Genomic DNA, 24,814 nt, shown 5'->3' with positions numbered 1-24,814 from the left:
AAACAGCAGTCTTTACGTGTGGTGGTGTAAGTGTATGTGTGTTGGTTCCGGTCTTCACTCATCTCCTATGGTGCCAAAGGGACGCACAAAAACTCTGTCTCCCGGTGGAACAGAAACATCGACTGTAAGGATTTAACAAGAGCCTGAGTGCTGTCTTTGGTAGGCAATTGAAAAGTCTTCATTTACCGTGTGCTCCACAGTCTGTGGGTACTGCGTTGTTTTATGTGTAAGAGTTATGAACACCCTATATATATATATATATATATTTATATTTGTATATTGATATTATAGCGTCCGAAACTCCACAGACATTCTTATAATGAAAAAGTCTTAAAGACACAGTGGAGAGAAACAGATTTTAAAAAGGAAACAGCATGTTGAAGGCACCATGAATCAACAAAGATAGCGGAGATCCTCAAGGTTCTCTCTGACCAGGCGAGGACCGCACCCCCGGCCTGAATAAACACCTTTAAACAGGAGAAAGAAACAAAACAAGAAACAAAAAAAAACAAGAAACTTTGCTTTGTCTTCATACAATATCACAGAATTGAAGCAACCCATTGGCTTATAGTATCATAATGACTTTCATCATTATCTTCCTACAAGGTAAGCCCTCTTTATTCAATGGCCTTCCAGAGACCTTCCCGTAGCCTACATCTCTGCCAGAGAGCAGCGGTTTTTCTACACTAGAATCCAGAGGCATTGGCCCCGGTTGCACCTTCTTATTTTAACATGAACTCACAACACTATCGATGGAACCAAAACACAGGCCCCGAAGGGGAAAGAGATTGGGAAAATAAAAGGGGGTATTACGGAGGAATACAACAATACTTGGTGCCGGTTTGAATAAAGTCATTGCAGATTTCATCTTTCATAGTGTAACCCTTTAACATTGGTCTGAGGATACCTGTGCTTTTTTTTTTTCTTAGGGACTTTTAAATAGGTCTTGAAGATTTCTCTGGTGAATTGCATTAAGGGCGTTACGATCAAGCCTGGTCCAGTTTAGAGCGGAAGGCTGTCCTTTCGAATACGAGAAGAAACAAAAACTGCCAATCACACGCCGCCTGGTCCCCTTTGGGCCGGTTCCCCTCAAGACACAGTGGGTCGTTTTAGTGACCCTACGCGGATCACAACGTGGCAGCCACCGTGGACGGGTCACCGGCGCGCTGAGGGGAGGGCCACCGTCACCAGCGGCTCTCGTGATGCTGAGGAGCAACGCAGGTCATCTGCAGTAAGAAAAACCTAACAAACAAACCCCAACTTCGATCCCCTTCCACGCCTCGCTCAACACCGACCATCTGCCCCTTTGCTTTTAAACCGTCTACTTGTACCTCACCTCTCGACGGTCAGTGATCACAGAACGTACTTTGTACTCTGTCAACAGGGGATGCTTCGTTATTCCAGGAGAGGAGAACAAACGTGAAACTGGGAACAGCAGCTCCGCCTGGAGAAGCTGCAGGGTTTAATTCGAGAGGAGGAGAAAAGATTAGTCAAAAAGCGTGGCGTCTCTGCAGCACTTGGGGCCTTAGATCTCAGTCTGGATACAGGAGTTCTTAGGCTGCTGATGGGTGGGGGGTTGGTGCTGTGCTTGCTGGCCGTCCTCCTCCTCCTCCTCCTCCTCCCCCTCCTCCTCCTCCTCCTCTTCCTCCTGCTCCTCATCCTCCTGGTCGTTGGCCGTTTCTTTCAGCCGCTCTCCGATTCCAACGCTGCTGCCTAGGCAGCCGGGGCGGGAGGGGCCCACCAGGCCGACGTGCTCCTCGGCGATGAGGCACAGTGGGGAGGGCTCTGCCCCGGGGCCCAGGGACGAGGAGGCCGTGGCGAAGGCGGGGGAGTGGTGGAACGGGGGCGGGGGCGGGGAAGGGGACCCCCCCGCAGCGGGGCACGTCTCCAGCCGGTCGTTCTCCACCTCGGGCAGCGGGCTGACGGTGGCGAAGCGCAGGGCGTGGTGCTCCCCGCCGCCGCCGCCCGAGCCGTGGCTGCAGGACGTCTTCATGCTCTCCAGGTCCGAGCAGCTGAACTCCGAGAAGTGGCTGGAGTGGGAGTCGGCCACGGAGGGCAGGCTGCCGCTCAGCGACGGCGAGTCCAGCTCCGAGGAGTTGGTGCTGCGCTGCTCCAGCAGGTGGGCGTCCATGTCCTCGCGCGTCTCGCTGATCTTGGGGCCGCCCGCCTTCTTGCGGAGCTTGCCCTTGCTCTTCTTGCCGCCCGAGCCGGTGGACGAGGAGCAGGAGGAGCCGTTGGCCTCCCGAGCCCCCTTGCCCTCGGAGAAGGAGAAGGAGGCGGCGCAGGCGGCCGACGGGCAGGTCCAGCCGCAGCGGCCGCCGTGGCCCCCGCCGCCGCCGCCGCCGCCGTCGTCCACGCTGCTGCTGCCGCTGTGGTGCCGCAGCTTCCCGGGCTTGGACTCGATGTCCACCTGCACCTCCATGCTGTTGCAGTCTCTGCGCACACGGAGCCGACAAGAGAGTTCACGTCTACCGTCTGGCTCAGAGCCTCTCACACACACACACACACACACACACACACACACACACACACACACACACACACACACACACACACACACACACACACGGGACCTACTTGATGCAACCAGGGCTAGCCTCACTCGAGCGATGGAGGGGGTCTCACCTGTCCAGGGGCATGTAGGCGTTGAGAATGGATCCAGCCATTGCTTTAGTGCTAGCGTTGTCGCTGATTGTCCCCAGGCTGACCGTGCCCGACTCGCCGCTCAGGCTGCAGCGCTCCTTCTGCACATCCGCCTGCACCTCCAGCCTGTGCCCCACGTCCAACAACACAAGGTTACCAAGGAAACCTTTTCTGATGACGCTACTTTGGTGCCCCGTTCATTTTTTGATTACGATTCTTGCGGCCATCATCGATTCTCGATTCCTAATTCAAAATAGATCTTCTATTCAACCCTTAGAGGTGCTAATTTCAGGATCTACTCCGGTAAAGCAAAATAAAGTGTGTCAAGGATGATGGTTTTATGCTTGAAAAAGATACATGAACTGTTCACAATAATGCACACAAAGGCAAACCCGCGACAAGAGAGTTTTGGAAGTTACGATTGGTTTCAGGATCACTGAAGATGTGATGACGACGTGGTTCCTCTGTGAATGGCAGCTGTTCATACCTGTTCAGGTAGCTGACCATGGCGCTGCCAGACAGGCTGCCGGTAATGCTGGCGCCGGCCAGGGCCATGGTGGACGCCGTCTCGCTCAGGTTGTCCCGGATGGCGCCCAGGCGGTCCATGTGGCTGCCGCTGGCGCTCAGGCTCCCCGTGAGACCCCCCACGCTGCCCTCGCCGATACTGGGGTTGTTACGGGTGTCGGCCACCGACGTCGTGTCTGGAGCGACGGGATTGAAGAGAAGCTCGGCCATCAGAGCCCTGGAGCTTACAGAACAATGTTCATCTGGGCTGACGGTAGTATCAATGTTCTATAGTGTGGCTTCATGTCGACTAGTGTAAGCATTGTGGTGATAAATAGTTTATTCAGATGGGCTTGGGATAGTATTGAGGTTATATTGCCGTTTCATGTCAGCTAGTGCTACAATTCTAACAGTTTTGGTTCATGTGGGCTAATGCTAGTATTGGGGTAATGTATTGTTGCTTAATGTGTTCTTGCGCTCAGGGAATGAAGAAAAACACTTAAGATTGGTTGTTTTTAACCCTCCAATCAGCACGCCGGCCTGCTGCTCCCACAGGACCAATAGAAAAACAGTTAGCTCATTAGCGGGCAGGGGCAGATGTCATGCACGAGCGGGGACATCCCTGCACCGCTCAACAAAACAAAACACCCCGTGCTGGTGTTTCCACTGTGCTGAGTGGCTCTAAAATCCCACACAAGGTCAGGGTTTTGGATATTGCTGGTGTGTGTGTGTGTGTGTGTGTGTGTGTGTGTGTGTGTGTGTGTGTGTGTGTGTGTGTGTGTGTGTGTGTGTGTGTGTGTGTGTGTGTGTGTGTGTGTTACTGAGGGAACAAAACAGTCTGCCTGGTGCTCAGCTCTTACCGGTCGCGACTGCACCGCTCCCGGCGTTCATCTCGTTCTCGTCGTCAAACTCGATGCGAACGCCCTTGCCGTTGCCAGCAGAGACGCCGCAACCCCCACTGCGGCACAGAGAGATAGGCACCACGCCGTAGACATAGGCCAGCATGATCGGCACACCGATGCCTGCAGGGGGAGAGAACACACACACACATCAACACCAGCAGAGGCCACTGTGCTTCCAGACAGGTTGAACTGCTCCTTCATCATACTTCACTAAAAGCAAGGAAGCAACAGTCAAGACTTGAGATCAGAACTGTGTGTCTGTGTGTCAGTTTCCATGTCTGTGTGGGTTAGAGAGAGCGAGTGTTAGATGCCGTGGCCTTCAGAGTTAAACAAGAGTAATCCAACACTGGACCCACCACCAAAGAGGGATCAGATGTAGAACTTCTGTCTGCCAGTCAGAGCAGGAGCCTGGCCAGAGGGCAGGGAGTTAAGGGTCACAACTCTTATGAACAACCAGGAACAGGGCAGAGTGAATCAGAAAAGCATCAGAGCTTGAAGGGAGATGGCCCACCCCCAAAACTCTGGTCACACTCAGTACTTTTCTGTCTTGCTCCCCTGGAAGAAGGCCAGGGAGAGGAAAGAGAAGGCAGAGGTAGAAGGATGAAGAGGAGATGACTGACCAACAGTGACGGCTGCCACCACCGGAGACACGATGACGGACAGGGTCACGCCACCCGCTATCACCAGGTTCCTCTTGTGGTTGGAGATGTCTTTGCCTTCGTAGCGGTTATGGATCTGACAAGAGACGATGTCACAAGTTAAACAGACAAGACCAATCAGTCCATTTCATCACCGTACCAAACCAAATCTGCTTGATTTAACATTATTAAGCGGAAGTTATTAATGTCATCGTAATAATCAATATGATAGTGTTGAGCGTTTTTATTTTTTCATCAGTCGGTTGAGCAGTTGAATACCGAAACCATTTATAAGGATACAGCTCACAACCGATGTGGTGTACAAAAGGTCTGACAGTGATTCACAAGTGAAATGAACGTGCCTGTATTACAATGCGACTGAGATACATGCCACTCCATACCGAGATGACACATACGCCACCGAAATGCACACGCATCCTCTTCTAGGCCCATCGAGAAGCTGATTGGTCCACAATCGGACCACATGAGTCATAGAACACTAAAGCTATTAGGGGGAATTCTGAAAACTCCCCGAACCTTTTGCTTTCTCGCACACCAACCTTCTCAGAACTGGTAGGCTGCCAAACAATTTTGTTTGCTCAACTGTTTTGGCGGAGATTCAGTAAAATATTCTGTCAGGGTTCAAATGAGCTCTAAAATGTGTGAGAGAGAGAGAGAGAGAGAGAGAGAGAGAGAGAGAGAGAGAGAGAGAGAGAGAGAGAGAGAGAGAGAGAGAGAGAGAGAGAGAGAGAGAGAGAGAGAGAGAGAGAGAGAGAGAGAGAGAGAGAGAGAGACAGACACAGAGACAGAGAGACAGAGAGAGAGAGAGAGAGAGAGGATGAGACACTCAAAGAGATAGAGAGATGGGACAGAAACACAGAGGGAGAGAGACAGAAAGACAGACTGGGAACAGAAACAAAGAGGGAGAAGAGAGAGCTCGAGAGAGAGAGAGAGACCGCGAGCGGCAGAGAACATGAGACAGAGAGCGCGAGAGAGAGAGCGCGAGTGAGAGAGAGCACGAGTGAGAGCTCGAGTGAGAGAGCGCGCGAGAGAGAGAGCGTGAGTGAGAGAGCGAGCATACCTTCCTCCCCACGTACACAGGGATGCCGATGATCATGGCTGGGATGGCGATGCCGGCGATGAGGGCGATGCCCACCGGGGCCCCCACCAGCGTGCCCAGTTGCCAGAGGATCTTCTTCTTCCTGCTCCACGGCTTCTTGCCCCAGAACGTACAGCCTGACGGGCTGGGCAGCGAGAGGGGAGGAGGGAGGGGGCACAGGGTTGGAGTAACTTTGGTTTTGCCAAGCGTGCAAGCGGCACAAGCATAGCCGTTTTACCTCCTCCCGTGGTGTACAGACGTGGAGTTGTATCAACACCGATTGAATATGCCATCAATCCTGTTTTAGTTTGAGTTAAGATATTGTGATTGTTGAAATGACCAATGTGATGTAAACGATATAGACCAACATTGTATGAAAAGGGTATTTTACGTTATATAAAATGCATCATTGTGATAGCATGCATGTGTTGCCAAATACAAATAAAACTCCCTTCAATGGGAAACATTAGCAGCCTACTAGGCCATGTCACTCCAAGCTCCAATCCATAAACAATATTAAACCATTTGGTTAAACCATTTAACCGAATCAGCAGGACCTCAGAAGGGACCTCAGGTGAAATCAACACCCATGAAAAAACACGAAGGGGCACCACAAGTAATCAGATGTAAGCAAGTGACATGTGCTAAATGATTAAAGGGCAGGACATCAGCTGCTAATAATAGTAGTCGATTGCCAGAAGTTTAGTTGGAGAATCAAACACACCATAAGTAATAAAAAAAAAAACATGCACCATTAAAACTTCCAACTAAAACTCAGTCACTGAATCATGGCTTCCTGTTATGATCCTGCTTCCAAGGAAAAGGCAAAGTCTCTCAGGAAGTGTTTCTGCATGTCGGACATGCAGACGGGTTAGGGCCCATTAAACACCACTAGACCGAGGAACAGATCGTGCTACAGACAAACCAGTATCACTACGTCAACAGTGTGGGCGGTGTGACGTGTGTGAGCCAGCCTGTGGGCGTGTGCGTAGGAACTGACCTCAGGTAGTGCAGGTCAGAGATCTCCTTCATACACAGCCAGCAGAACTCACAGCCGCAGACGGCGCAGGTCATGTGATTACAGCTGCCGTCGTTCATCTTGATGATGTAGGCGGCGCAGCGCGGGCACGGCTTGATGTCGTCGGCTGAGAGAGAGAGAGAGAGAGAGAGAGAGAGAGAGAGAGAGAGAGAGAGAGAGAGAGAGAAAGTGAGAATTATGATCAAGAGTGAGAGAAAGTGAAAGAGTGGTTGAGTGATAGAGATAGCGTTAGCGAGCGATAAGAGGGAATGGAGCTCAGGTCAGGCTGTATGTAGGACCTTGCCTATGTCAACGATTTAATAAGTGACGTTTGCAGGTGGCCAGGTGATTAATCACTGCACGAGCGGAGAGCTCATTTCTAAAAGGGGAAATCAATGGAAGGCATGGCTCAGCTGGATCCATAGTGGCCTCATAACTGATGAGAGCCTTTAAAGTCCCCCTCAGGGAAGGAGGCGGGCGATCCAGCCGGCTGGCAGATTTCCATAACCAACTCGAGGATTCAAATGATCCGCTGAGTGATGGAGCCTCTCCTGGGCCGTGTGGTTAGGTGTGCAAGTACGCAGTCACATGACACCAACAGAGGTTGGATAGGGCTTGCATTTGAATGCTTTGGGGAGATACAGACCCTGTGTGTGTGTGTGTGTGTGTGTGTGTGTGTGTGTGTGTGTGTGTGTGTGTGTGTGTGTGTGTGTGTGTGTGTGTGTGTGTGTGTGTGTATAAAGTACTATCATTGACATGGTAGCGCATACGGCGTGGCTTCCGGCGGCTACCTGCGTCCGACGGCGCATGTGTGCGGGTCGTGCACGTCGGTGTGTGTGTGTGTGTGTGTGTGTGAGGCTGACCTACGGCGCCGCTCTCCTGGCTGTAGCTGAGCGAGGACGACCGCACCGTCCTGAGCCGCAGGCTCTGGGCCCGCTGCTGCCGCGCCGCGTCACAGGTCTGGTTGGGGTGCCACAGCTGCTTGCAGTGGTAGCAGAACTCCGTGCCGCAGCCCTCGCGGCCGCACGTGATCTTGGGGCAGCTGGCGCAGCCGAATGCGATTACCGCGTACCTGGGGCCAAACACAAACACACGCGGGGGGGGGGGGGTGAACATTCCCCGAATGGGCCGCATTCTCGAAACCAGTTGCCACTCAAGCCGCTCGACAATTATTGCCCAACGGTCACCCGTTCGTACGGACGTCTGCACGCCGACGGCGGTGTCTGCCATGCGAGGCAACAGCCAGCTGGTCGGGAGCAGTCAGGGTTAAGCGTCTTGCTCAGGGACACCCAGCTAGGTGGAGCTGTGGATGGAATTAGCAACCTTCCAGTTGCCCGTCGACCAACTCTCTACCTCCTGAGCCACTGCCGCCCTTTCTAACATTTCGAGTCAAAAGGTAGCTAATGGTGTGCACAAAGTTTGTGGTCCTAATTCTCAAAAACAAAATAGAAAATTCAAGTCTGCATTAGAGGAACTGTCCTGTTTGTTTGAAAATAAACACCATGCAGAGATTGGTCTGGTTAGAAGAGAAGGAGACGTTGTACAGGACACTGTGGCCTGATCAATAGGTTTAAACCACATGCAATGCAGGAGCCCTTGGAGGGATCCTGAGCACTAAAGACGTGCGCCGTGGTCAGGAAATAGCTTCCGGCTCAAGCTCAGATCCCTTCAACCATTTATAATAGGGCTTGTCCACTGGCATTTTAATCCATCTATAGGATACCGACTGACTGATGGAGCTGTGTTCGTCCTTAATCACTCTGCAGACACACTGCCCGCTTGCTGTGTGAGGGTGTGCGTGCGCCTGTGTATCCATGAGAGAATCAGCAAAGAATTGATGCAGAGGCTGTGGAGGAAACCCAACGCACAAACTCCATTCCTTGAGATAAGCACTCTCTGTGCAGGGTTTAACACCACCACCTCAGGCCCTCTGTCACCATTCCAATCGGCTTTGATCAATTGAGTTAGCTTACTTTATCATATTATGCCCAATACAGATATTTGTTATGGCCCCGGGATACTTCAATTAAATTCACAATTTAACAAAGCAATTTCAACAGTGTACAATATAGTCGGTGCGGTTTATGGGATGTTCGTATAGGGATGGGAGTCACTGTTGGGAGTAGACAGGACGAAAGACACAATCATTCGCAAAGAATTGCTGACCAATTGGAAGGCAGCAGCAGCAGCATATTGGGAGGCATGTGGGAAAAGTTGCATCAGTTAGGCCAAGTACCCTGCATGCAGTGCGGCAAATGCTTTGATTTAGTCTCGAGGCTTGCAATTTGTCTGTGCACCGAAAACAACTGATTTTGATTATATTTTAATTGTACTGCGGTCTTCAGCCCTGTGTTGTGTGTGTGCGCGTCTGTGTAAACACGTGCATGCTTGTGTTGGTCCCATTCTGTTATCCTCTGACTGGCCCAGGGGACAGTGTGAACTGGGAGAAAGGCCCCTTACCGGTCCCCCCGTCATCGCCACCACCAACGAGAACAGATGTGGCCGTTAGAACTCAAATGCTGATGGGGGATTCTACATGAGAAAACCAAGAATAACAACTAACAAGATCTATGATGAACAGTCCGGCATACTTACGAAAAACCCTAAAAGCCAGTCCAACTGCATACTATTTATTAGAGTTGTGAAACAGATGGTTCCAATCATAGAGTACTTTCCCTGTTCCAACCTGTCCTTCCCAAGACTGCTATGAGAGGGAAAAGCCTGTTAAAACATGTTCTACAGAGAGACATGTACAGAGAATAATGCCACTTTAGTAAATAGTCAAATGTAACTCCTCCCCTCACTACTTTCTCTTCAGGCTGTGTACACACACAAACACAGATTTATTATGGTACCAGTACTATCTTACAATGTCACTGATTAACTTGAGTAAATATTTAGTTCAAGGAACAGACAATCAGTAACCTAGAGACCGAAAGCGTCCCCTTAAAAGGGTATAAAATGAGCCATCATATTTGACCATGGGGCAAAAAGTAGTGTTGCACATATGTTAATTAACTAGAAAGATCAAATGTCAACGGCCCTGATATAAAAGATGTGAGGTGCTGACCCTGGGGTCCAACAGACTTGTTGACGACTGAACCGTGGTCTGGAGCAGCCAGAACCGTAGAGTAGGGCTGCTCAATGACGGGTATTAGCAACTTCCTTAAATACCGTCCTCATACACTCGCTCTGTCCTCGCATTGAAACCCCTTTCATGCCATGGTTCCAGACAGCCTTGTGTTAAACATGCAGGGTTTTTTTTCCCAAACACTGCAATCAATGCCTACAATCGATTGATTTATGATGGTAAAATAAGCAGGTGTCCTTCCTCATGGCCCCTCTAAAGTGTGTCAGCAGAGAGCAATACGGTAATTACAGAGTCGTGTTCTATACTTGAAGAGATCACATGATGTTGCTCATCCGGTCGCGTCCTGTGCCTCTCAGCCGAGATGCACAGCATGCTGAGTCACGCTGCAGGACCCCTGCTCTGGGAGAAACCTCCGCCAGAGAGGCAGGCAATGTCAACTACGACGAGAAGAAGCAGCGTCACGGATGGTTTTTCAACCGGGTCCGTTGGATCCAATAATGAAATCAGTGTGGTGCTCCAACGCTGTACACACTCACCGTCAGGGGGGGTGGGTTTTTTGTGGTAGTGAGGACAGAATCTATCATAGGAAAACATCTAGGCATAGAAAAACAAACACGAGAAGTACTGAGTAAGCCCTCCCAAAAATCACCTGGTTCTGTTCTTTAGACCGTCTCTGTTGATTAAGAACAGACCGTGCCAGAAATCACCTCGAGATATACAAGTCTGCTCTTACACACGACATTCAACTTGACTAACCCCATTTTCTAAGTATTTATGTGACTAAGTGACAATGAACCAAAATACACATCGTTATGTTAGGGCTGAACAAACAATTCATGGAAGGAAAGGAAATGGCCTTGAGAAAGATACGTATGAAGAGTGCTTAGAGAGAAAGTGTGCATGTGTACTATTAGTGGGATATAAACAAAGCTTATCAAAGCTCTTGGGGTAGGTGAAGGGTGGTATGCCAAACCATTATATCAGTGAAGATTTGTTCTTGCTAAGATTTGCCTGTTATTTTAACATACTATGTATACAGTGTACTTTTAAAATTAGGCTGTGTGCCGCCAGTGGGGTGTCTTCATTTTGTTTTCAAACGCTGATGCAGATGATGCTAGTGTTAATTGAAGGGAAGGAGAAGCACACACTTCCTCAGAATAACTCACCATAGCCCACTGAGGAAAGAGAACCAATGAATAGAGGGTAATTTTCTGCAGAACCCAAGTATAAATCAATGAATATGTTGTGAATGGCAAGGGGCGGGGGGGGAGAGGGGGTATTGGGTTGCTGCTGCAGCTGGGATGAAACTCATCCAATCCTACCTAATGTTGGACCCGGCTGGGGGACTAATCTGGCTGAGCGAGCACTCGGTAATGCTGAGCGGGTGTGCGCAGATATTCAGGGCTCAACAGCACGGCCTATCTGGCGTGCGAGATGATTAGCCGGCAGTGAGAGAGTTCTCATGAAAGCACTTTTGATCCACTGTAACCCATAACCGGTCACAGTGGGAGGCCCATGTTGTGCGGTTGTGTGGTGGCCTGACACAGGAAACCAACACCCACTAGGCTGTGAGCGTGGTGGGGAAGCCAGCCAGCCATCACTTAGGCAGCGGATTGAGCGGCTTTACACGGTAGGGCGTGACGGCTGGATTACAGCCGGGACGACAGGTAAAAAGGACACGGAGCAAAGGCGAGAGAAAGAGGAGGAGGGGAGGGTGAGAGGGTGACAGCCAAGGACTAAAGACAGCCAATGGGACACAAGACGGAGGGAAGTAGGGAGATAAAGAGCAGGTGAAGCTGTCAGACATGGGTGCAACATCTTCTTTAAAAGGTGAAGGCTGAGGATTATATTTGACAAAGTTGAAGCCCCTGTGGGTCCGTGCCACCAGGTGGACCCGCTGCAAGGCACAAGTAACAGAGCGTGCACGATAGTTCAGCAATGGTCCATATACAATGTGCAGTGAAGGGGGACCTTCATGTGATAACAGCACCACACCATAACAGCGTGAGCAGGAGACTCCACCTTTGTCTCAGACCCGTTTCCCTTTCCAAGAAAGACCCCCCCCCCCCCCCGTCAAGAAGCTCTTGACGTTCATTTACCGGTCACTTTGTTAAACAGGTCATGGGTGTTTATAATTGAATGACGTACGTCTATGCTTTACAGCATGCAACACAACAACACAAGCTGTATACACAGACTTGTATACCACTCTTCAATTATACCTTCACCTACTTCAGTTCTTCAAAATGGATGATCAATGGTTAGTCTAGAGTTAATTGAATGTAGACAGTGATGAACACAGCCTGCAATAACACAATCAACACAATTAGACATCTGCATTGTGGAACAGAGGCCAAAATCCAGCCAAAACATTTTCCTATTCCTATTCCAAGCCAAGGCTGTTACGTTCTTCGGAGGTTATCCGATGTGCTGCATTTAAAAAAGGACTTGATTTAGCCATCCAATTTCACAGAAGATCTGCCACACTCTGACCACAATGGATGTATTCACAGAGTGAGGTAATGAAGGGGATGGCACGCCTTGATCGCCTTGTGGCACCAAGAAGAGTTTATGGAAAATCGCAATAAAAAGATTACATATACGACACCTAGTACCATACCATTGCATTTCAAAATACAAGAGGAAAATGGGAATGATGTGATTTTGGTGCATCATGGCTGGTTTTGGCATCTGGCTACGTTCTCTGCTAACGGCCGGTAACATGTATCCAGTTAACAAAGAGAAGTCCGTTGTGTTCGACGTCATCCCTCCCTCGTACAGCCATGCACTCCGAGGTACCCTTTCTCGCTCTGTGCATCCCTTCAGTCTTTCATCCATTCAGACGTTCAACGTATTCTCTTTCTTCACTCCGTTTATGCCATCAACTGAACACTTAACCTTCACCACTCGCGTTGATCTCAGTGGGACACTGGCTCAGCGCCTCCACTGCAATTCTAACTTTTCTTCTCAAACGCGTCTAGTTGTGCCAGCACGTCAGCTTTGATTAGCGTCAAGTTATTTGAAGCCTGACGGCTCCATTTGCAGGCTTCCTTTCAGCGCCTTAAGTTACTGTTGCTGGACAAACTAAATAGTTCAGAAAACAATGTGCCGCTATTTCCATCTAGCTGGGTTTTAGCTAAATATAAATTGCATAAGACCACTATATCCATTCATGCCTATTGTAATTGTATATCTCTGCCCTCTGGAATCACAGGGCACCGAGGTCATGCAGTCATGTGATTCTTAAGATTCCAACTCTAAACAAATCCTAAATCGCCATTTTGCCCGTTGATGAAACCTAGTTGTCCAGTAGATCTAGAATCTAGGTGTCCCATATATTCCTGCACATTCTAAATACAAGACTGCACTGGTGAATGACACAACCCATAAGTTGTAGAATGCTTTACCAAGTCTCAAATCAAGTCGACCTCACAAGTGCTTCTGAATTTTGCCTAAAAGTGCCTTTGCATTGTGCCTACAAGTGCTTGTGCATTCTGCTTACAAGTGCTTGTGTATTCTGCCTACCAAATGCTTTTGTGTGTGCACTGTACACAACAGCTATGTACTCCACATGAAAGCCTTATCACTTTCGTTCTCTAGTTATTTTTAACGGGGAGCTGAATAAATATCTCAAAAAGGAGGGTCTTACCCGCAGTCCGGTGCAGGACACCAGCGACAGTCCGGGTCGGCCACCAGCCACCTCCTCAGCATGAACTCCTCGTACTTCTCCATGAGGGCGCGGTCGCCCAGGATGATGCGGATGTCGTGGGGGTTGAAGCGCTCCGAGCACTCGGGGCAGCTGATGTTGACACGGGACTCGGAGATCTCGATGCGCAGGTACTGGCGCAGGCAGTCTGCGCAGGAGCGGTGGTGGCACGTCATGATGTCGGGGAAGCTGTCCCGGGCGTGGCGCAGAAGGCACAGGGGGCATTCCAGCAGCTCCGTCGCCCCGGACCCGCCTGCGGCGTTGGAGGCAGAGGAGGAGGAGGCGGCGCCGGGCCCGGAGGCAGCCGAGGTGGAGGCGATGGCGGGAGCGGCGGACAAGGCCGAGCTCTTGTCACTACACATCTCAGAGTGGATGCTCTCGATGCTTGCGATGCCGTCCACGCCGCCGAGGCCCCCGTGGCCGTGAAGCTGGATCTCCCGGGACCGGTGCCGCGCGGCCTTGGATTCCCGGCCTCGCCTCCGGAACAGCGAGGCCAAGGAGAGGCGCCGCTTCTTCTTAGGGGCTTTCTTCACCGAGGGAAGGGAGACAGAGGAGGCGGTGGACTGGATGTCCCGGTCCGAGCCCAGCACCCCTGCGCCCAGGTGTCGCTGCTTCTGCTGGCTCATGGCCCCGTAGGGCGGGGAGCCGGGGACCAGGGGGGAGCCCGAGCCGGGGAGCCGGTCCCTGACATGGGGCGGGAGGTCCGGGAGGGGGCCGGGGGTGAGGGGCAGGTGGTGGATGGGGGAGGGGGAGGGGGAGCCCGGGTGGGGGGACAGGGCTCCCGAGGGCCCGTCTCCGTTTAAGACATGGTGGCTTCTCCTGATCAGCCTCGTGGTCACATCTAACAGCCGGATTTTGGCGAAGGGCTCGGGACCTCACTGGCCAGAACCAACAGCATACAACTGAACCTAGAATAGGGCCAGAGAAAATTAGAGAGATCAAAACTCAGTATATACTGTGTATGTATATATATACTGTGTGTATATATATACTGTGTGTGTGTATATATATATATATATATATATATATATATATATATATATATTCGACTTGGCGTCAATGGCAGGCAAAGGATGACCACTTGATTCATCTGTCTTTCAGACACGCCAAAACATTCTTCAAATGATAAAAGCAATGTTTTATCTTACAGGGAAGTGGAAATTCAACTCGTCTCCAATGAACAATGTCCTTATCATGTTCACATCAAGAGTGAAGAAAGGGCCCAGATGACTTAAAAGATTCCTCAGAGCTCAGAAGAGACAGAACATTACTCATTGCAGTTTGAACATGGCCTCCGCTAAACAGCTGTTGGAGAGGACGGGAATGTGGAGGAGATCGGAGCAGGGAGGAAGCAAAACCAAAATGGATGAGGCTGAATTAAAATAATCAAATACGAAAGAGTATCCATCACACACTAATCCAGTCGAAATCCCCTCTGGAGTAAAGTTTGAAGGAGTGCAGCACTGTGCATTAAATATATGGGCATCAAGGGGAGATACAGAGAAGAAAATGATTCATACATTATTGCACCCTTCTGTTGTGTTCCCGGTGCTCATAATAGAACAGGCATGAAGGACGTAGTTAATGAATAACAACACTTTGAGAAGCTGCAATCCACCATGACAAAACAATTTCTCTAGCAGGTACGAGTCAGAACCTTGATTTAGAAATGCCAAGTCATCCAACAAAGAACTGACATGTTTACAAGGCCCCAGAACACAATTTGCGAGCCATTGTGTATGTGAGATTATTGATTATGAATTAATACATAGTGATAATACATATTCAATTCAAAGTTGTACAAAGATTTTTATTATAAAAATGTGACAAACAGAACCAACCCTTGAGTTTTTTGGGTGTGCATAGCTTATCTTGCGTCCTGACAAGGAGGTTGGTAAACGGACAGGAGGACTTTCATTATTTGTATTGTACTTTGCCAAGTAAACACCGTTTGACAGCGCATATTGTCCCATGCCCCTCATGCAAAAGAAAAATGCTCATCGAAAAGTCTTGAGATTGAGCACAATGCGCCCCACCCCTCGATGGTCAGAAATGGAAGGGATTATATGTAGCGTTGCAATTCTCATTTGTGAGCAGATAAACTTTGTGTAGTAATTAAGAGGAAGTGACCATGTCATGGTGTGTATCAGTTTTCAAAGAAGCATACTGCAGTTTATGAAATACAGATACATTCTTGTTAAAAAACTGTTGACTTATTGTTCAGGTTCCTTAAGTCCATTCTTGCTTTGGTGAAACAGAAGCCTGCTGAGAGGTGTGTGTGTCCTTGTGTCCTTGTGTGCGTGTGTGCGTGCGTTTGGCCGGTTACACCATGGAAATGCCTCATGCTGGGTAAACACACAAAATGGTGTCAAGAGTGCCAAGGGCACGCCCACAAACCAGTTCACCACCACACTAACAAAGAACACACTGGCCCTGCTCAACAGACGCACAAGCAACCACGCACGTGCAACATGGAAACGCGAGAGAGCTCCTCAGCACATCTTCCAATTAGCTGCAATTTGCTGACATCTCAACTACAACACCCGTAATTACAGGATCAGGAAAAACAAATCAAAGCCCTCGAGTTGGCTCCCCTGCAGCTGCGGGCTGACCGCTGTATAAAGGCTCCCTCCTTCGCTCGTGGTGGCCCAACAACACCACCGCAGTCCCTCCTTCGCCCTCCAGCAACACATGCGGCTCTGACACAATCCCACGTGAAATCCCTGACTAACTTTCCCACACAAACTCTGAAGGGGAGAGGCAGACCTCCCCTCACTTATGAGCTGAGCTCCTTCCCTCTCTTCCCGAACTCTGGGCCAGCCCTGAAAACAGGAAGCTGTGATATGTGGTGGGTGGTGTCAGGCGGACTGACTTCACTGGGGACTAGAGAGAAGAAGTAGGGAACGTTCATCCTGGAGGAGATGTTCCACCGTGTATAGATTCTATCTGGAAGCCAGAGCAACCTACAATTTCTTAACTATTAAGTATGTGTGTAACTATCTATTATGGCAATATCTGTATCACTATAAATATCGATTCGAGTCAATAGAATATTTACTCTGTTGCAACAAGTACATTTCTGCAGTGTGGGAATTAATAACATCCATCTTATTTAATCTATCTCAAATGTTAGGAATTATGGAAAGAAAATCCAGCAAACTTTGGAAGGTTTGCCATGCCAGTATAAATAAGGTTGAACAATATTAACCTTAACCTTACAGTCAATCAATTATAAATTAGAAGTGTACATTTCACAAAAAGTGTACATTACGCAAAGAACTGTCCTGAATAAGAGTATATTTGCTAAATCGTGTTATCGACCGAGTGCCGGGTCTCAGTGTCTGAAAGAGCGTCTGAGCCCCTTGAAATAGGTGAGGGGTCCCACCTCAGTGCTTGGGGGGAGAGCTAAAATGTAATGGTAGTCAGCAAATTTGGCTCTGGGTCGATGTCAACAGGAAACCGCTATTTTCAATCATGACAGGGAGTTTGGGAAATATACACTGTTGTGTATTATACGCAAATACAAAACAAAACTTGAATTGTTCCCATTGAACTGAGATTGTGTTGAGGCATCTGGAGCCCAGGAGGGAAGGGGAGAGGCACACTGAGGGGAGAAGGGAAGAGAGAACAGCAGAATAAGGGGAAAATAATAGAGTCCTCTCAAACATCCACACGACCCCTTTTCGCCAGGCATGTAAACACATAGGGGACATTTGTTCATTTGCCAGCATTCTGACAAACTGGCTTAGGTGAGTGAAGTGTGACCCCAGCATGGTGTGAGTTGTCCATTTCTACATGATATATCTTGTTGTTGCATTTTAGGGATTTTCAGTTCTTCCACTGTTTATTCCCCTCCGTCTGAAAACCATTCACCCCTCTGGACTCAAAATAATAAAACAGATAGTAAAAAATCTTATAGAAACAAGCATGTACTATACTATAAGCAATGTAATGAACTGAGCTTTCAAATACAGAGCCTGGCCCTGGATAAACACAGAATAGTATGAAGCAGGGGAACGCTGTCTGACACACCAGACCAGTACCCAATAGTCAAGCCCGGCTTCTCAGAGCGGCCATGGTTCTCCTCGTCGACGCACATCATCATGCACACACAAAAAGGTCAATGTGAGGTAGGGGTTCATCCAGCACAAGATACAGCAGGCCCATTTGACTAGCAGTCATTAGCTGCTCCACAGAACCGTCCAAAAGCACTTAGAGAGCACCAAATGAGAAGGTTTATGGCTCACAACATCGGCTCAGTGGAAAACAGAATGGTGGGCCAATAAAACTCATAATCTGTGGGAACCGAAAGGCTAGGCTGTGGGTGGCGTTCTAAAATAAATATAAAGGAACCTCGCCATTAATGTGCCATCATAATCACAAGACTATCCCTTGGAAATCATTGCTGATCTGTGTAGGCTTGGTGGCTGTTCCACGAATTAGTCATGGGGGGCGGAGGATGGGGGGGAAGAGAGAAAATTAACCATCAGGAGAGTTTTATTTAAGGGACACACTTTCAAGAGAGGGAGGGGCTTCAAAGGTCTGCGATGGTCAAAATGCCATAGCTTGATGTGTTCTTGCAATAGCTCGGGATGGGAGTCACATGAGCGTGGTTGACCTTGGATGACCTGCCCGGTTCTGGGACAGTGCCGGACTGGACTCTCGCTGCACAATGCTCTCAAACATAAGCCCTTCAGAGAGCGAACAAAGCACTGGCCAGTGGATACTCAAAACTCCTCACAGAATGGGCCTCAGCCTTCAGAGTGGAGACCACTGACAACACTTTCCATGTCCATGATTTTGTTTTCCACTCCAGTTTTTTGCCAACACTCTTGCACCTTGTTTGTAGGAAAAGCAAATCGGACCACACATGTTTATTTAGCTGAAACATACATTTCCAAACAAATATGAAAACCATGGGGAAGGTACGTACAATTCTCCTTTGACAAACACGTCCCCTCATAAAATCTACACTCGGTTTCCATACATCGTTAACCTTTCCAATGTCGTCTCTTTTGTCCCACCTCATCTTAAAAGTACTGGAGAATTTCAAAAGCCTTTCCACAGCACAAGACCAAAGTGCTACTCAACTCATTCCCAGGCGGTGGCTGGGCGCACACACACACACACACACACACACACACACACACACACACACACACACACACACACACACACACACACACACACACACACACACACACACACACACACACACACACACACCAAAACAAACAATGGATTAGAGGACCTTTTAAGCTCCCAACTTAGATATTTTCTTGTCAAGTTGACACCAAGGTTAACCATAGGGCACGGTCAGACAAACACTTGGCTGCAGATACATTTAGAAATGGCAATAGTTCCCTGCTACAGCAGCAACCCTTTACTAAAAGACTGAGAAAAGAGGGGACCACCCTGGGATACTCCACAGCAGGCAGGCCTGATATTTCCATCCTGCTGATAATTAGACTAGTGGTAGTAGTCAGGGTCTAATCTTAGCTGGCGGAACACACACACTAGCGGGCTGGGCATCTAAAAGAAGAACACAGGGACGGGTGTGTGTGGGGATATGTTTATGCTACAGAACCCAGCGACAGACACCACAGTGGCTTGCGTCTTGTATAACCATGTAGGGATGCTTGGCAAGCCTTGGTCGTGGTGGTAAAGAAGAAGCTGAATGAACAACCAGCCAAGACCACCAACATGACCGGAGCTTACATAGGCCTTCGCAAAAAGACGCAAAAAAAGACACGTTTGCTTGAACCAACAGGCAATTTGTTTGGTAAACAGATTCTGAATAATGCAGAGGGAATGCAGACAGACAGGCAGATGAGAACAGTGAGAGGTTTGGGTTGAGCCCCTGGAGTCAGTCAGTGGCCGCTGCCTGCCACCTGCATTCTTGTCAGGCTGGGCTCCTATGAAATGCTGCTTCTCTGCACATTCCTGGGCTTCTGTGCAGCTGGGGACAGTCAATGCATCAATGTTTCCACTGAAGTGCATGAGCACACACAAATCCACCACACACACACAAACACACAAGTGACCAATGGATTTTATGACCACGAAGCCAAGTTAAATTGTGCTGCGTTTTCACAAATCTAGCATCTACCAATGAAGGCAAAATGGTTGACTTCCACAGTTTTTCCAATACTTTCAAATTCTTAATGCCAATTAACTTCTGCCTTCAAAGATATTAAGAAAGATCACATATTAGCTCACTAAATACTGTCACAGGATTCCAAACCATTGTGTAATTTGTTTATGGCTCTGATTACATGAGACACCCTCTTGTAGCTTTGAAGTGCAGCACTGATTTGTTCAGGTTTACAAGTAGAAGAAAAAAAGATGCTGGGAGTATTGCCATGTTTGACTTGACACCTGTGATTCATCCAAAATCATAAGCAAGCGAAGACTGATTGAAAGTTAATTAGCAGCCATCTGGAGCTCTTGACGTTCCTCTTGGAAACTTGAATGAGTCATGCCTAGCTCAAGCTCTGGATATTCGAAAAGCAAGGATTTGCAGCTTCCAGTAAACTGAATGCCTCAAATGATGCATTGAAACAGGATGGACCATCCTATCGACACCTGATTGGTCCCATGCACAACATAAGGCTAAAACAGCCCAGATATCCTAGTTGGGATCATCTTCCTATGTACTAGAATAATGGGGCGAGTGGTTGGTGAGTCCAAATCTATGTCAACAATGTAGGAAACAGCTCATGTCCCATAACACTGTTACCAGTGTTTTGTTCAGCTTGAATATACTTGTAAAAAGTGTTAACATTGAGCCAGGTGAGGTCCAAAACCAAGCATTGATACCATACAGTGGATTTGGTTACTTGCTATAAATGAGAAGTGTAATATGATTTGTGAAGCAAAATATCAATTCATTAAGCACGTCCTTACAAGCGAAAACCGTTACTTTGTGTTCATGTTAACTGAGCCACAAGAAGGATGTCTGTCTTGAGTCAGGGGGGTTTTCACATAAATGTGGAGCAGGCATCCAGCTGTGGGTGTGGTCACTGGTTGGGTTCCACAATACCTCAGCCACAATGGCAGGTTTACAAACTCTTTTAGCAGCAAGTTATAGGTCATCTAGTCATCTAGTTCAACCTTTTTAACAGGTTTTGATGTGAGCGCTTTCAACAGAGCAATGGCTCTCAGTTCCTGTAAATGCCAAGTGTCAGAATGACCCTGCAATTCACGCAAACACAAACATTCCACAGGATACAAGCAGAATCATTTGCTCAAATGTAGTCACTGTAATTCTCTCAAGATACTCAACAATAGAAAATGAATTGTTGTGACACACATGATCCTCCTACCCAGCACAAGTAACACCATCAATCGATGACATTTTAGGCGTGCGATAGAAGACTCATTATGAACATGCACATATCAAACTCCTTTGGTGAAAAGCACCTGCTTGATGTTTGAATAAACATCCTGTTGATCATCAACCTGTTGATACAAATATGCATCGATGCATTATGAATTACAGTTAACTTTCTAAAATCATTCCTAATATTGCTATCTGAAATTTTGGATGTTGCCATTCATGCCTCTACTCACTTCAAACTACCTGGTTGCAGGTTGGAAGACAAATTCCACACCAGTTAAATATAAATGTTGTTTAAACTTCACCGGTAACCTGGTAGTAGGTACCAAAGATTCAAGATTAGTCACATAACCGGATATCCATACAATGCTGCTGAAATCAGACAAATAAATGGCTGTAACCGTGCATGTGTTTTAGAGTACAATAGCTAGGATCTAAATGAATGAATAAATGAAATAGAATGCAAAAACAACAGCGGCTGCCGCAACTGTAACAGGGGAGCTGTTGTTGGAGGCACAAAGGGAGGCAAGACGGGGGAAGAAAGGAAAAGTTTCCAAGCTCAACAAAGCCAGTACAGTACTCTGCAGAGGCAAGCACTCCCTCCCTCCTCTTCTCTCAAGAGGGACGGAAATGAGGTAAGCACCCTGGCATTCTATGCTCAGCTGAGGAGATAGAGACAGAGGAAGATGTGTGAGCAAAGAGGGGATACACCACGAGCACAAGAAGAAGCAGGTTTCAAGGTAGACCACATAGAGCGAGAGAGCTTAAGCTACCCCGCTGCATCCACCAGGGCTGAAGGGGAGCTCCTGTAAGACACACCCTCACAGAGAAAGTAGCAAAAGCTCTAGCTTCCCCTCACTTCCTAATTTGAAACCTGCCTTAATTTCCAATATAAGAAATATAGAGGAGAAGCATGTGTAGCAAAAAAAGCTTGCATTGTATACTGACCAAATTACCCTAAATAGCTAATGTATTCAATGCTTGCTTCTGGATAATATAGTGAATTGAAGTCTGTTGAAACCTCCAAATGGCTGAAACACAAGAAACAGGCAGATGCAGAGCCTATTCAAAACAAGCAGTGACACCTTGAGACCATGATCAGGAATCCAAGTCATTGTTTTCCCACCCCCAATGGGAAAACCAACCCCAGGCATTCGGCCTTCAGGGATCCAAGGGTTGTTAAAATAGGGCAAATGGCAATTAAGAAGAGAGATTAGGGCAGGACTGGACAAAAGGCTGAAACCAGAAACTTTGAAAATAATATGTGTGCCGAATGGAACAAAGGAAGAATAAGATAGGGAGGGACAAATTGAGGCATGGACAGAATAGGATAGGTGACCAAATTTGCTTGCTGGTCATCAATGATGGCCCCCTGGCACCCACCCCATGGCCAGATGACTGCCCACCGTGCAGCTGTGTTTACCTTAGGGAAGGAAATGGAGGTCACACACAGGCACTGACAAACAGACAGAAAGGGAGAGCACAGACCAGGTCTTCATACTAGGCCAATGAACTTTCCATTGAAAGTACACAAATGGTCTATAGGCGTTATGTGGCAATGAAGGAAAGTTAAAAAACACTATCTGCATCTCTGCATCTGCACTGTATGCATCATCAGCACCATTCACACAGAAGTGGTCCATTACCGAAAGAAAACATTTCAAACTAATTGTTACCCTGTTACATTACTTTTGAGATGGATGAAATACGGGCTACGTATCAAGTGTCCTTCAGTGCTTTTTCAGCCAAGGGTACCGAGTCTGAACGGGGGGGGCTGGAGCCAAGAGAAAGGACAACGCTTGAGGGCTACTAGAGAAGTGGGACACACTTGCCGCTCTGCTGCACAAGGTCTGTGCATTTACTTGGCAAAAATGGCTGCCAGAGTTCATCTTGACCCACAAGGTAACTGTGTATCCCTAGGATACCCAAAACAATAAGCAAGGCATATACAAAACATGTCTACACTCCAAACACACACAGAAAGAAACTTAGCAGTTATACATTTGAAAAATGGGAATGGCCTGGCACAGGCCATTCCCATCAAAACAAAGAACCTACTAGATTTACATTCAGTTAAATAATACAAAACTATAGAACCAGCTACCTTTCCATGACCAGATCTATGCTGGAGATTCTAACATATAATCCTGCAGTCTTTCCATGTACGGTCCCCAGTAGAAATAACCAGTCCCGTGACTAAAGCACATCATGGTGATGCGTTTCGTAATGACATGAGCCAAGTGTTTATTGTAATTCATGAAGATTAAATGCTGACATTAGTTCAATTATGATCACATCACTGTACATCCTCTTTATCCCGACCCATTGTACTACTTCAGAAATCGCCGGGACGTGTCAAAATAGGGCCTGTCGGATTCATACACGCTTCAGGTTTACAGCTGCCCATATTGCACAGATTACAGATGTTACAGAGGGTTCACATGCCCCGGGAATCATCCGTTCGATACGACATAAATACACCTACAGGAATGTCTCACATCTATGCGCCAAAAGTTATAGGTCACGGACTCTAGGTTGGGACGACTGAATTCTAACAGCCGTCCTTGAGCTACTGGCAATAAAGAAACCTGCTTATCTGGTGTAAAATGTATGATGAGTTGCAGTTGGCCATTATCTACCAAGCCATAATGATGTGCAAAATCGAGAGGGGACAAATATTGTTGATACTGTCTGTGAAAGCTGGCCCACGTATGCCGGGAAACCTAGGTGCACACAACTATTTGACATGTGGGGTCTTCAGAGAGAACGGAAATGCAATCCATGTGAATCAGCAGTCAAAGCGATTGAATACGGCATTGCGTTGCGAATAAATCCAAACACGTTTATAGTTTAGATGTCTCTCCTAGCTCAATAGGCTAACAGTTTATTCATGTTATCGCTTGTTTAAGATAATAAGTTCGCTCTGTGTGCCCTCATTTAACATCGGATAGGAATACAATACGAGGTCAAGAAATGTCGGATTAAGGGGGCATTTATGATAAAACATTTTAACATTTTCACAAAAACAGAGTTTACATTTAACATAGTAATCAAGACATTAGGCAGCTAACGTTAGCAAAGACAGTGGTCGTTAGCGGCTAGCTAGAGGAGCTAAAAACGATGAGAACGTACCGTCTGTTGCTAATGACACTCGTTCAGTACGTCATCAACACAACAATGTATTCACTTTCCAGTCCGAGTGGGATAAATCCTTCCTATAGGCGAGCTATATAGTTACTTTCAGTTTCCAGCGGTGGACAGGAGTTATTTTCTTCAGTAGTCGGTCCCACCTTTCCGTAGCGCTCTGAACGATAACAGCTCCTTCTTGGTTCTGTTGTTAGGTTGTCTATATTCAGAGAGAGGATCCTGAATTTTAGTGTTATCCCGGTTCACAGCAACATCATCTCCGGTGTCTTATTTCCTATGACCGCCGGAGCATGCAAGTTATCAGTCCCCGGAACGAGACGAACATAAATGTGAGGAGAAGGTCAACAACAACGACAATACATCTGACGTTTTTACGAAGTTTTCATTCAACGAAACATGTACGGGAAACGGATATCCGTCTATCGGAAGTCCACCCTTTATCTCGCCTTTTGATGCTAAACCAATGTTACTGAAAGTCCCACCCTCTCTCGCCAATAACGCTTATTTGAGGCATCTCGTTCCCGGAGTTTCTACTTGAGCTGAGAACGCCTGGGAACGAGGTTTGGGGTTGAATTCAAAATAAATCGCGAGATCTAAGCGACGGAAAACTTGACAAGATTAACCCAACCACATTTTCGTGCCATTAGGTTATCAAACAAGCACTGTGTATTTGTATGTATTATCTGAATAAACCGCAAAGCTTACTGTACATTTTGCTTTACTTATC

General features: G+C 47.7%; 1 protein-coding gene across 1 annotated transcript; it reads right to left on the bottom strand.

The window, feature by feature from the left end:
- Nucleotides 1-342: 342 nt before the first annotated feature.
- Nucleotides 343-24,401, bottom strand: LOC307080060 (E3 ubiquitin-protein ligase RNF19A-like). The gene is made up of 10 exons (XM_079742633.1): nt 24,073-24,401; nt 13,545-14,509; nt 7,668-7,876; nt 6,787-6,931; nt 5,769-5,931; nt 4,670-4,784; nt 4,008-4,169; nt 3,131-3,344; nt 2,626-2,769; nt 343-2,435 (listed from the first exon to the last, which is right to left on the bottom strand). Exons 2-10 carry the CDS (start codon nt 14,225-14,227, stop codon nt 1,526-1,528), a joined length of 2,745 nt encoding a protein of 914 aa, XP_079598759.1. The 5' UTR covers nt 14,228-14,509; nt 24,073-24,401; the 3' UTR covers nt 343-1,525.
- Between the last annotated feature and the right edge of the window lie 413 nt (nt 24,402-24,814).

The sequence above is a fragment of the Pollachius pollachius genome (assembly GCF_949987615.1).
Source record: "Pollachius pollachius genome assembly, chromosome: 1".
Taxonomy (NCBI): Eukaryota; Metazoa; Chordata; class Actinopteri; order Gadiformes; family Gadidae; genus Pollachius; species Pollachius pollachius.
The sequence above is the reverse complement of the archived record's forward strand: the minus strand, read 5'-3'. Positions and strand labels throughout refer to the sequence as shown.

Bases quoted from the DNA above. Each gene is read 5' to 3' on its own strand.
- LOC307080060 (XM_079742633.1), bottom strand. From the start codon at position 14,227: ATGAGCCAGCAGAAGCAGCGACACCTGGGCGCAGGGGTGCTGGGCTCG. The intron at 4,170-4,669 runs GTCAGTCATCTC...CTCCCCCTGCAG, and splicing joins GGTGGCAGCCGTCACTGTTG to GCATCGGTGTGCCGATCATG. The intron at 2,770-3,130 runs GTATGAACAGCT...CGTGGGGCACAG, and splicing joins ATGGTCAGCTACCTGAACAG to GCTGGAGGTGCAGGCGGATG.